Below are 14,563 nucleotides of genomic sequence, written 5' to 3' on the forward strand. Positions count from 1 at the left end.
ATCAATAAGGCACACTAGGGTCTGTTCGTCTTACCTCCCTATCTCAGACTCAATCGGTCCTGTCTAAACTTCAAGAATCTTAAAATAGACTGCTTAGGATAGTGTGGGAGCCAGGTACAGAGTTGCAGAGTTGTCACTTCAGTCATCTCAAGCCCTGCTGTACTTTTCTGTTCATCTCATCTACTATTAAACACATATGCTATTGGCCCAAAATTTGATATTTGCTTAAAATCACTTTTTATGATTCTTTATGCCATGGCTTGTATTGTTCGCTGTGTTTAGATTTTTTTTTTTTTAATTAAAAATCTATTTAAATTATATGGTCCCACAGAATGAGTGGATTTCAGGGTAAAACCTGAACTTGTAGGAAGGCATGTTGGGTAGGTTTGTACTGAAACATTCTAACCAAATGTGCCTTCTTTAAATATAATACAACTGAATCCTCCACCCCCTTATCATCAAGACTGTGGCTGGATCCAGGTTTAAGGAGCAAATCATTCAAATCATTCATTAGTGGGGAGTGTTTGAACTCCAAAATAATCATAAAATCAATTTATCCAACATTTTAACTGAGATAAAAAAGAAAAAGAACAAAGTATGTTGCTTTTACTAAATGCATTTTTTTTTTAAAGTTTTCAGCTTACACTGTGAAACACTTGATCAGACTACTGGCCCGGAAGTTAGAAAATAAAAGACTTTACCTGTCTGTCTGTGGCTGCAGCTGTGAGGAAGATGCCGGAGTTTGATTGTCTCTCTGCATTGCGCCGGCACATCATGTGTGGGATCTTCTCCCAGCAGTGTGGCAGCATCACTGCCCAGAGCTAGGTTTTGAAAGATGGCTGGCGGCGCAGGTGGGTGTGTGTTTGGGAAGAGGGTGGGGCGAGCTGTACATAGGGGACTGACTGAGATGAACTTCCTCACCTCCTGGAAGCCAGTGAGGAGACCTGTGCTTACTCAGGCAAAAAGCTCTGACAGTGCTCACTAATAAGCAGCTGGACAACTTCAGATGAATGATACCACAGGGAGAAACATTCACATTCACTCTGCACACGCTCAGCTCCATTAATACTGAGGCTACAGCAGAAACATGATTATAATATTTACATGGCTGACTGGTTCTGACACACTGACAAATAAATGTTTGATATCTATAGCCTACAGCATTATATATTTATGGCTATTTACTGCTTTTAAAACATAATATCAGTTTCAGCCACCATGAAAAACACCAGACTTAATAAGAACTTGTCCATATGACAATATGATTTTGATCTAGCATTATGTGATGATACTCTACTGAGTACCTAGACTCCAACTCCAAAGTGTTTCTCTCACTATCAAGTAGCTGGTTGAATGTTTTTTAGTAATTGTTTTGTTTGTTTCTTCTTTGTGTGTAAAAAGGATTTTAATCTTGTATTTTTTATAATATTGCTGCATTGTTTTGTTGGCACTTAGCTAGCAAAACCATGCAAATCTATAAAGACTACTGCGTTATCATGTAAATCATCTGTAAGCCTAGTTCTGATTATAACTTCTTAAGCTTTGATACAGAATCTTTCTGCACCAATCTCCATTTAATTACTTCCTGGAGTTTAGATAGAATTAGGCATACTGTTAATTAGAATTTCTATTGAATTTATTATAGTATGCCACAACCTGTGAGTTGATCTACACCCTCCCCTTGTTTCCATACAAAAATATTTTCCTGTTGCTGATAGCGGGTCTTCCTCGTTTAAAATAAAATGAATTGTCACTGGATTTTCTCCATCCACTCTTTCTGTTTCTGCTTCTGTGCTTACTAATGTGCAAACCATTACACAAGCATAAATAAACACACACACACACACACACAAACACATTTGCAAGCTCATTCACACCTACTGGAAATTTAAAGTAGACAAATCACCTACCTGCATGGTTTGGGAAGTGAAAGGAATGTGAGTGGAAACTAAACTACCCCATAAGAAACTCATATGCCATATTGTCATATATATGTGTGTATATATATGTGTGTATGTATGTATGTATATATATATATATATATATATATATATATATATATATATATATATATACAGTATGTGTGTGTGTGTGTGTGTGTGTGTGTTTGTATATTTTCACGGAAATTGATATACTTCTATCATAAGATTATGGAACAACGTACACTTTTTTTTTTTTTTTTTAAATCGAAGCATCCTGCACTGTAGACATTTTTAATATAACTTTATTTTTTTTCTCCCAGGCATTTGAGTCATTTTAAGATCTGTAGTCTCAAGTCTTTTAATATTCTTTCTTGTTTTATTTCCTTTGATTTGTATTTTATTCCATTGCTGATTGGCTTTATCTGATGATATCATACTGCACTTTGGTCAACACTTGTTGTCTTTAAAAGTGCTATACACATAAAGGTGACGACCTGTTTTGTTTATCATTTCCATAAGGCTGATAAAGATAAAGAAACAACTGAACCAACTGAAGTTGTTGTTATTAAAAGCATTAAATCATTTTGTATGGTTTGCCAGAGACCAGCTGTAGTGCGGAGATATCTGGGTAATCAGGATTTTTTTTTTATTGCCGTGTAAACATCAATGAAAGTAATATGAAATGCGTCATAAGGAGCATTACAGTGTTACAGTGACATATAAGTCTTTCCAACCTCCTTCTGTAGAGACAACATTGTTCTTCCCTCTAAAATGAAGAACACAGAAAATTCTTTTGAATCTAATCAGTTCAAACTTGATGACAACAGCAGTTTTTTTTTGTAGAAACTGTTAACCCTGATGCACTTTCAGCATGACTATTAAAGTAGCACATCATCCACTTCCTGCAGGAGTGTACACATTCCTGCTAACAGACCTCAGCAGACATATTGATAAACTGTCAACACACAGTACAGCTGCTGCTGGTCACAAGGCCTCAGTGATCCAGCAGTTCACCCAAACATGGATACATGGCCTCGCAATGAACTCACTGTCTACAGGGCTGTGTTTGTACAAGTCTGATGTGTGGCTGATGAGTACAGTGTTTACATGACTAACAAATATCTACAGATGTAAGTTTAGCCCATAGATGATCTTATTTTCACAGTTGAGTGAAACTATATAATAAAGATGGGTCAACCTACTGCACATGTATTACAGTTTTAAATTTCAGCACATTTTATTCACAATATTGAGGATTTACAAACACTAACTCCAACATACAAAATTAACATATGAATTTAGTAGCAGTGATTCTTCAATACCCTGTCTTCAGGAACTGTAACATACAAGTATCAGTACTGTGACAAACATTACACAGACAGATTGCAAAAAAGGTTTATGTATTATCCCAATCATGGGAATTGTGGCTTCAAGCTGCAGTCTTCATCACCACAATTTCCCACGGAGTCTGTAAACCTGATACAGTCCTTCATCATTCTCCTAATACAATGCAAAACAGTGCCCTCAAGGGAGCAAGTACAGTATATACTGCTGCAACATCAGCTAATACAGCATGAGAATCCAGCCTTTTTCAGTTAACGCAAATCATATATGAATCCAGGATATGTGGTCTGTTTTCACCTATATATATTTATATGACTAGCGTTTTCTGCTTTACAGATGTGCTTATATTTTACAGATGTGCCTATATTGCATGATGTCATTAACAACCTGTCTGTATTTACTCAGGACATGAATTAACTACCTTAATGAGACAACAGTAAGGCCACAGTCAAATGTTTGGATACACTTGATGTGTTAGTGATGTTAGGACCTAAATGCTCGTTTAAGTTTCTTATGATCTTAAATACATTTTTGATCTATAGGCTTATGCTTGAAACATAATTCATCTTAAAGTTCTTAAATTATAATTCATCTTAAATTAATGATTTGGCTATGTATGAATTCACTTACCAAAAGAAAAATTAAAAACTATTTTTAATACCCCCCACACACACACACACAAAAAAAAAGTTTTCAATTAGCACATTTAGAAAAAGCAGCCAACAAGTCCTCAGCATGTGGGAACGTTAAGACTGAGGGAATGTGAAGAGTATCTAAAGTTGAGATCAAGGCTACAAAGAATCTAAAACATTGTACTTGTAATTTGTTTAACACTTAATGGTTACTGCATAATTCCATACATCTTATTTCATAATTCTGGTGACTTTGTTATTATTAAATGCGAATAATAATACAAGTTAAGAAACCCTCTCCGAGTATGTGTGCCCAAACTTTTGACTAGGGTTTTATATGCATAATTAAAGCTCAGTTACAGTTGTGGCACTGGTAACATGTATACAAACACAGGAAAAAAGTGCTTAATTAGGTACCTCTATCAGTACACATTCATAGAATGGTCGATGACATTGATTTCGTATTAATGACAATCAATAGCCTAGGTACATATCCCAATTTGTATCCCTTTTAAATCCTTTAACTTACTATATGATACTCTATATATCCCTATAGATATTTAATACCTAAAAGTTAAGAACAAATTAAAGTCTACTAACAATTTCAAGATTTTACATGATTTATCTCCTGTCTAATAATTTATTATTACACAATGACAAGCTATACTATGACTTCTACAATCATATGTCCATTTTGTAAAAGTTGGCATGTAGTCCAACCATTATTTCAAGTACCACTAATCTAATTCAGAAGCATTTGATCACTGACTATCTAAATCTGACTATTGCTTAGGACCTTACCTAACGACAGGAGAATCACTGGCTGCTATTGGGGATATGTCAGGGGAAAGATCTGTCTTATAGTCTCTGACTGGGCCTCCTTGATCAGACATAGATGTGAAAGAGAGATGATCATGTTCCATGATTGTAAGCTGGTCTTCCGATCTCTCTTTCTTGAGATAGAATATCTTCCTTAGTTTCTTCAACTGTTGAAGCTCACACAATGTCTCCAGAACCACCAGCATGGCGATTAGGCCCAGTAACAGATAGACTAAAAAGAAAAGACAGACATATACAGTAACATGGGAATACAAAACTCATTTCTTTGTGAGGCTCATTTAATTTACATTTAATTTAAATTTCATGCTCACCAGTAATTCCAATTTTATAGAGCTGCCTGAACTTCTGGTTGTAGCCCTCTCCTGGCACGTAGTCACCCAGGCCAATGGTGCTGAGTGAGATGAAGCAAAAGTAGAACGACTCCAGGAAGTTCCAGTCCTCCTCCATCACAGAGAAGATTACAGCAGGGATGAGGAAGAAGCAGGAGACCATGATGATGGCTAGCACAAACGCATGCACACCTGTCACCAGAGACTTGGACAGACCCCAGCGGCGCTGTACGAAGGCCACAGGCCGTCGAGTGCTGAACACCATGACCCTCTGCACCACTGCGGTCAGGAACAGGAGGGTGAATGGGATCCCAACCACAGAGTAGAAGATGCAAAAGGCCTTTCCCTCATCTGACAGGGGCACCGTGTGGCCATACCCTAAAAACACAAATAAGCACAGATTCAGTCAGATAGACACTTTCATGCATAGGAATACAACACACATACATTATAGGTACGGAAATGATAGCTCAGCGTTGTCTCCATTCCCAGGCAAGACAAAGGTGAGCAAACATTTCGTGACCTTACTAACCACATTCTAAACAGGAAATAAAGAGAGTATCTTAAGGCTTGGTTTATATGTGTAACTAAGCATGTGGTTCAGCAGCAACTTTTTCATGCTTACCTGCATACCTTGTATACATCTGGAACATTAAAGGTGATATCCACCAAATGGCAGAGCAGAGCTTAAATGTCCCTGTCTGACGCGATTCACTGTCAATCTGTAAAATGTTAAGTGATTTCATGCCAGCTACTCTAGGACATATTTGTCACTGTTCAGCAGCAGGCAGATGTTAAATGCATGGATAATATTTCTCTTTATTATCGTTATCGTTATCATTGTCAATAGCTGTGTCTCAAATTGAAAACTATGACCTTACATAGGTGATCTCACCATGACCTCACTCATACTGACAGAGATAATCATGATCTCCACCTAGTACCATAAAAAAGCAGGAAAGCTGTATTTTATGTAGTCAACACATTGTATATTACACTTGAATTATACATAGGCACATTGAAAAGACAAAACTTACACTGTCTGAAAATGATTTTCAGGTTTGTATAATAAAATCTCAACATTGTAAACATGACAAAGTTATCTGATCTGGCCGAGCTTCAGGAAAACTCTGATCCTAAATAAGTCATGAACAGACCACATAAAAACACTGTGGAAGTGCTACTCTAGCAGTTTCTAGCACTACATGGGTTGTTTATTTTGGAGACGCCAGTGTCAATCATTATGCTTTAATTCTTTAATCTGATTGCAAACCTGGCCAACTAAAAATAGTGTTTCAGTTCATGTTAGATGGCAAGCTAAAGGGTTGGGGTAGGTAACATGAATGTTAAATAAAAGTTAAAAATTTATGTGCATTACAGAAATGGTATGCATTAGGCAGATATTATTCTCTTTTAATATGCAATACCTACTCATCTCTTTCTTTCTCTGAAAATCTGAGAACCGTTCCCTACATTTCCAGCAATAGCAGCTTGGCAGTGCTGGGATTCAAACTCACGAGCTTCTCATCAGAAGTCCAACATCTTAACCACTGAGCCCATCTTAATCACTACCACTACCCTACTGCCTCGACAGCACATTATCTGTGATTTACAACCCAGAAGTACAGTAAGTAGTATCAATCAGCTTCTTCTTCACGCATTCTGCAGGGAAATGCTAGACTTTCATTACCTTTTTCATTCTCAGCCAACTAGTGGACTTGATCACTTTACTTGCAAGTATGAAGTCACAAATACACAGATACAGGTGTAAAAACCAGGCCTTATTATTATTTTTTGGACATGCACAATCAATGTGCTGAATGAAGTCAGGATACGCACGGCAGCCATCTTAAATACGTATAGTTAAAAGCAAGTATACATTTCAGCACTATCTGGTATGTGAACTTTCAGAGGCTCTTTCTGTTTCTCCTCCTCTGAGAACACTTAACTGTTACATCTATAAAGTCACCAGCATTATGCATGACCTCTCCCATTCTTCTCACGTAATCTGGCAGAAGATACCACAGTATCTAGGCCATTTTTGCTAGACTCTGCAACAGCTCCTCCCCCAGGCAGCCTCAACACCCTGCTGCCCTCTACATCCACCTGATCTTACATGAACAAACCAGATCACTCACTCACCTTACACCCATCATTACTTGCACTTACAATCAGAGTATTATCTGCTGTTGTTTACTTGCATATTCATTAGAGATTTAACGATACATGGTGACATGACGCACGAAAATGTGGTGATGTGCAATATGGAATTGTGCGATTCACACTGTGAAAGCGTTCTATTAATTATACATGTAGTGCATGTTTTAACACTAGAGGTCCCAATCTGTGCAACCCACAGCGTTAAAATATATAGAGCGCATGCTGGTCACATTCTTTCTTGAAGAGCCTGCGAGATCTGCACTTGTAAAGTCTGATAGCCCGATAGATTCAACATTCAACACGCATTATATGTTACACAGCCTCATTATAACAGTTAAAAAGAGCTCTTCATTAGCTTTCAACCAATACTAATGACCACAAAAATCGAGCAGTTTAGCCAACTTTGGAGCTTTATCTCTGTTACGGGAGCTTGTTATGCTTAAGTCCCCAGGACAGACACTTCATTTATTCAATAAACATTTTTCAGAACATTTATACATTTATTTATTTATTTTTAAGTTATGGTACACCTGTAGTACATTTTGTTAACTACATTAAACCTCTATTCATAGGTATCTTTGATTTATTTAGTTTTATACATATTTCTTCATTCAAATTTTGTTCAGAATATTCTGAGAATCAAATCAAATTGAAATTGTGAAGCCAGTATCATGAATCGAAATGAATCATGACCAGAGTGTATCATTTCACCCATAATATTTATATCATTATGCTGCTACACTTATGTGCTGTTATTTTACAGTTTACATTCTGATATTTGCATAGCTATGCTCAGCATTTATACATTAAGACACCTAGTTCATCTTCATTATTCTCTTGTTGTTCTCGGTAGTTAGTGTTTACTTTGGTGTGCCTTGTCTGGCAGATTTATTTACATATGACATATATTTGCACTTAATGTAGTGTTATGTATGTAGTGTGGTAATATGTTGCACCATGGTTCTGGTGGAACAACATTTTCTTTCACTGTATATATGTACATAGATGTCTTGAAATGAATAATTTCAGTAACTTGAAAAATAACATCAAACGAAGGTTTTTCATTTTAGATATGTGTTCACCTGCACATTTGTTCACCTGCACATGTCTTTCATGGGGAGTACATGAGGAGTCTACTCAGTCTAGGCTTTAGAACAAACCTTATTTTGTGTCGTACAATAAAACCCAGCAGCTAGGTTGCTGCCAGGATAGCGTGCTCATGCACACCTTGCTCTGATCCCTACACCGGATTAAGTTACTTAAGTCCAGGAAACATAACACCAAGTTTTCCTTCACTCAACCTTCAGGACACCTGCAGTGCTGCAGCACTGGCCACTAAAAGTCCTTCTGTGCTAATGCTGGAGCATCCACATGCCCTGGCAGTGTAGCAGTCACCTTGCACTGATCAGAAATGCCTGACTCACAATGCCATTATATTTGACTGCACTTCTTATTGTAACCATGTCAGATGTGCCAACATTAATGAAATGTATAATTCAAAAAAACTGCCAAAGACCCTTATTCATACCACTAGACAGACTGCCCAAAAAAACAGGTGCTTTTTTTTAATTAATAAATGAATGAATGAATGAATGTAAGACTAGGTTTAACCATGACTATTGCATTTGCAAGGCCAGTGAAGGAGAATGGTGCTGCTGATTGGGGCCTACTGAATATCACACGTCAAGACGTTAGATTCAAAGGCAGTAGTTTGTCTCGCGATGGTCGTCTAAGCAAACAGGAAGTGCTGTAAATATTTTATAGGTAATGCTACAGCCTCTGCGCGAGGCTATTTTTAGTAGCTGATGGCCTGCCTCACCTGTCGTGGAGAGCACTGTGCTTGCGAAAAACAGCGCTGAGGTGAAATCCCAGTTCCAGTTGGTGGAGTTGTTCTTTAAGACTGACACACCGTAATTACTCGCCTCCAGCGCTCTGGCCAAGAAAGCCTCCAGTTTCTCCTCGGATAAGCATTCATTCTCCCGCAGAAACTGCTGCTTAGCGGCGCTAAGCTCTTGTCGAAGCAGGTCCTCATACGGCAGTTCCACCAGAGAGAAAACTACAGCCCCAAAAATCAGATATAACACATAGGCAAGGAGCAAGAGCAGAAAATAGCACGTCGATTTGTTTCCTTCAATCAGACGCAAGCACCAGTTCCCACAGAGACACTCGAGCATTTTCTGTCACAGGAGGGATGATACAAACACAGCAGGCACCTCTTAAGCTATCGAATGTGCAGCTAGCTAGAATAAACCTAAACCACACGACTGCCGTGTGGATAAACCTGGCTTTCTGGCTGATATGTCGTGATGTGACGCTAAGGTGATGTGAGCAGTGTCGAGTGGACTGAGCGCATGGCGTCGCTTCCTTCCACGCGTCACCTCGCTCAGGTTCAGCCCATAGGACAGGCAGGGCGCGTCCTGCTTCTCAATCACAGCGCTGACGTTTACTGTAAACTCAGAGTAGCACACGTTCAGGTCGAGTTAGATACAAAACTCGTACTGCCACCCGCATAACTTAGCAAAAGGTCTCCACCTTCGGGCGATGATATTAATCAGTGAACTGGCTGAACTCGTTTAGCGAGATGCTTTTGTGTGGCTTTGTTACAAGCACGAAGTGAAAAAGAGAAACAGCTATGAATGTGTGTCTCTGGGCAGGGTTTAGTACTCCACACCTTTTTGTTCTGCTTTCGGAGAAGACTCTTACTGAAAGCATCCTTTCTCTTGGTCTGCATAAAAGCTTCTAGGCAGGTTGAGGGTTTTAAAAGTAAATGGCTGGATGAATCAGGTTCAGTCTCCTGCAATGTGATCATTGTTCATGAACCTACACTGTACATCATTGTGATCACTGTACACGAACCTACACTGTACATCATTGTGATCACTGTACATGAACCTACATTGTACATCATTGTGATCACTGTACACGAACCTACACTGTACATCATTGTGATCACTGTACACGAACCTACACTGTACATCATAGTGATCACTGTACACGAACCTACACTGTACATCATAGTGATCACTAATCACTGTACATGAACCTACACTGTACATCATTGTGATCACTGTACATGAACCTATATTGTACTTCATTGTGATCACTGTAAATGAACCTACACTGTACATCATTGTGATCACTGTACACGAACCTACACTGTACATCATTGTGATCACTGTACACGAACCTACACTGTACATCATTGTGATCACTGTACACGAACCTGCACTGTACATCATTGTGATCACTGATCACTGTACATGAACCTACATTGTACATCATTGTGATCACTGTACAAGAACCTACATTGTACATGAACCTACTCTGCACAAGTGATGCAAACTCATTGTAGTAAAGTGTGATTTTTAGGGCCAGCTGTCATACAGGTGCACTTCATAAACTATACAATTACTGACTGTTAGCCATCTTTTGGTATGTTTAATTTGACAGTCCATACTTTACACCAACAAAGTAGGTGTGACTAATGAAGTAGCCAGTATGTCTACACTATTATTAAACCTCCAACAACACTTTTGTACCTGTTATCATGGCCATACAGACTACAGTTTTAGTGTTAAGATTGGTGCATTACCAAAGAATACCTGATCAACCATACTTATGGTTTCCAATGATGTACAGGATAGAAAAGTTGTATATGGCAATAGATGGTTACTAGCAATTAGTTATTGCAGACCTATATACTTTTATGTCATAAAATGTTTAATTGTAGATATGAGGATGATGTATGTAATATAGCAGTCACTCTATGTATCTTGTTAATTTCATTGCCTACCCAGCTATGCTTATGAAACAACATTGCGCAAGAACTACAACCACACCATTTACAATTATTTGCCTAGCCTACCTATTGGACATCTGAATACAGAGATTATGATATGGTGCTGTTGACCTTGGCTCTAATAGCAATCTGTCTGTTTCCTGCATATTTAAATGGCACATGCTTAATCTAGTCAAAACACCAATGCCCCACCAGGCCTTGTTTAGTCTCATGTTTTAGATGTCTGTTCAGTATGTAGCATTGTTGCACCAAGGTCAGTTTGCTTGCTGCATGATAATCGTACAAATTTGTCCTTGTAGTAGGTGGCAAGCACTTTTCTCCACTTTTACATATACTATATTACTAGATAGAGTTTGGATGGTTTTTTTTCCATGTTCGATTTGGGGAGGAAGGCATGTATTAATATTTAAAATTTCTATTAATATTCATTCAATAAATTATGCTCTTATTTTAGAGTAAATAAAAATAGGCAGATAATAGTATAGTCATCCTGGGAGACCTAAAGACACATGCTTTGAACTAACTTTCTAATGTGATCTGTTTTAAAGCTTTTGTTAGCCTTTGTGCCCCTATAGGCATATATGTGTTCTGAGAATATGGCTAATATGGTGCAATGTGGTGAGTGTGAAAGACCTGTTCTTAGTGACTGGTAAGTGGTTTTAAGCCTCAAGACTGCAATAGCACAACTTGCTGCTGCCCACCCTGCAGTTTCCACTGTGGCATCTCTTGAATATAGGCTGTTGACTGTGGATCCTGAGCATTGGCCAGTTGGTAAAAGGTGACCAATAGTAGATCTTTCAGCCATTTGGGGCTATTTCTAGAAGGGAATAAGACACGTAAGATCTCTGGCCTAGTAGAAGTGAGAAGCAAGTTTACCAAGTTTATAATGGATACCATCTGCTCTTACAAATACATGTCTACCAAAATATGCAATAATCAAAATGTGAAAAAAATACATGCTGTTCATTAACAAGATGATTCTAATATTTAAAACATATATTTTACCTGCATTGCACAATTTGATAAAAAAAGGCCTTTTTCCTTTTTTTGCAAATAACATTTAAACCGATCCCTGTGCCTTAGAGTGGTTAATTGCCCTAGAGAAACACCAATTTTTTTGCTCCTGATCTATTTTTTCTCACGATCTAGTTTTCTCCTGATCTAATATGCCCATTTTAATCTCATGAAGAGTTTGCGAATAAACTGATGAGACAAGTGTGCTCGGGGTAAACAAAAAATGTGCAGTGCAGAGCAGATGTATAGAAGTGTAAGGAAATGACAAATGTCAAAATGCGGAACCCTCTAAAACCCCCAATAGGTGATATGCAGAAATAAAGTGCCTCGTCACATGTATGTGTGCCCACTGCAGTAAAAATGAATAGGCCTACCTATGAGGAAGTCAAACAAAAAATAGGAAATGAGAAGGAATAAGAGGAAGCAGGTGACAACTGTAAGCCACAAAGTAATGTTAGCTTAAATTCATTTTTAGGAAACAAGGAGCTAGAAAGGAGCTAGAAAAAAAAAACTGTTATTTTCACTTTCTTGGATTTTGAATTCATTATCAATGCTTACCAAAACTGTCTGGAATAAAGCTAAATATCAGCAAAGGTGCACATTTGAGCCTATGTGGTGGTTCATTGAGTTGAAAAGGAGTTTGACGTGTTCTCTGTCTATCAGCTGGAATATATTAGGCCTACCTTTTTTGTCAGCAATACTCCTAAGATATTTACTTCAATGTTTTCGAGTACAGGTTCCCAACACTGGTCATGAAGAACCGGCCTGAATGCAGGCACGACAATGAATTAAGTTATTTCAGTCCACTAAAGTAAACACAACCCCTGAAGCAAACTTAAAAAAAAAAAAAAAAAAATAATAATAATAATAATAATAATAATAATAATAATAATAATGTTTAATATCTTCTGCAAATGTCAATGTGCAGGTATTTTATGGTTGATTAACTTAAAAAAATAGAAAACAAATACTGATTGTGGCATGTAAAAAAGTTTGGATACCCTTCCAATTGTAAAGTCTCAGAACTTAATAATTTGTTAGTCCTTATATGACTCATTACGTCTCATTAGGCAGATCAAGAATTGTCATTAGGAATAACAATTCCAGAGCATATTAACTTTTCTGACTCTTCAAACCTTGTGCTAACACTCAACAATCATGAGCTCCTCTAAGCAGCTTACTGAGGATCTGAAAATGAAGCTAATTGATGCCTACAAAGCAGGGGAAGGCTATAAAAGATTTCAAAGTGCTTCCAGCTCACAATTTCCACTGTCTGAAATGTCATTAAGAAATAGCAGTTAACGGGACCTTTCAGATAGAACTGCACATCCTTGCTATAAAGGCAAAGCAAAATCCCCAAATGATAGCAAGGATGTGCAGTAAGGTTTAGATGACACAGGAGTGGTGGTGCACTGTTCTACTCTGCAGAGTTGCTTGCACAAACATGATCTGTGCTGAAGAGTGATCAGAAAGAAACCTTATCTGTGAGCTTATCACAAAAGTGCATGTCTGATGTATGCAAAACAAACAAGCCAGAGCCATTTTGCAAATAAGTGCTATGGACTGATGAAGTAAAAATGGAACTTGTCCAATCACCAAAGGTATGTTTGGAGGAGAAAAGGAGCAGCACTTGACAAAAAGAACACCTTGCCAAATATTAAACATGGGGGTGGATTTGTTATGCTTTGGAGTTATATAGCAGACAGTGGCACAGGAAACACTGCAGAGGTATATGGAAGAATGGACTCCAGTATCTATCAGCAAATTCTTGACGCAAGTGTGACTTAGTCAGTCTAGAAACTGGAGCTAAAAAGAGATCTCCCACAGGACATACCTGAAAAGCTTTACCTTTTTTTCTAGCTGGCTAAAGCATTTGCATTAAGTACTGACTTAATAGGGTGTCCAAACTTTCGCAGATGCCATAATAATTTGGCCAGGGGTGCCCAAACTTTTGCATAGAAAATATAGCATTGCTCATTTCCTTTTGTCATCCCTAATTTAAAAAACACCAGCTGGCTTTTCACAAACACTTCATCTAACACCAGAGGGAGCTATATGTCCAAATTAAGTAAAGTGTGAAGCTCTAAATGGGGGTTGGAAATGATGGATGGAGTAAACTTTATTATTTATTTGTGCAGATGGTTTGAAATATCTTTCATGAAAACTTTTTGGCTTCCATAATTCAAAACCGTGCTGAAAAATCCAGATTAGTCTGACCAGCTGCCAAAACACAAGCTGAGATGGTCAAACTGGTAGAACATTTTTTCCAGCGGGTAAGTTATTTTCCTACTTCATTATTACGTTATTAAATGAAGTAATAAATGTCTGTGATCCTCTAATAGCCTTACTGTTGTGTTATTTTCTTTAAAAACAACTTGTCTTCAGTGTAGCATTAGTAGTCATAATTTAGAAATATTTTAGCAGCCAGCAAATATGCTCTACCAGTTTTACCAGCTTGCCCTGTGTTTTGGCAGCTGGTCCCTCATCAGAGTAAGCTGAACTTTTCAGCAAGGAAGTTTCCTT

At 37.8% G+C, this 14,563-nt stretch overlaps 2 protein-coding genes across 2 annotated transcripts in view; both read right to left on the reverse strand.

Moving 5' to 3' along the window:
- Positions 1 to 832, reverse strand: part of slc35f3a (solute carrier family 35 member F3a) — a 14,485-nt gene extending 13,653 nt beyond the window's left edge. The window contains exon 1 of the mRNA XM_026915201.3: positions 702 to 832. Coding sequence (XP_026771002.3) covers positions 702 to 760 — 59 coding nt within the window. The 5' untranslated portion in view covers positions 761 to 832. The remainder of the gene's footprint in view (positions 1 to 701) is intronic.
- Positions 833 to 3,134: 2,302 nt separating this feature from the next.
- kcnk1a (potassium channel, subfamily K, member 1a) lies at positions 3,135 to 9,789 on the reverse strand. The gene is made up of 3 exons (XM_026915967.3): positions 9,047 to 9,789; positions 5,050 to 5,445; positions 3,135 to 4,949 (listed from the first exon to the last, which is right to left on the reverse strand). Exons 1-3 carry the CDS (start codon positions 9,399 to 9,401, stop codon positions 4,696 to 4,698), a joined length of 1,005 nt encoding a protein of 334 aa, XP_026771768.1. The 5' UTR covers positions 9,402 to 9,789; the 3' UTR covers positions 3,135 to 4,695.
- Between the last annotated feature and the right edge of the window lie 4,774 nt (positions 9,790 to 14,563).

Source organism: Pangasianodon hypophthalmus, chromosome 12, assembly GCF_027358585.1.
Source record: "Pangasianodon hypophthalmus isolate fPanHyp1 chromosome 12, fPanHyp1.pri, whole genome shotgun sequence".
Taxonomy (NCBI): Eukaryota; Metazoa; Chordata; class Actinopteri; order Siluriformes; family Pangasiidae; genus Pangasianodon; species Pangasianodon hypophthalmus.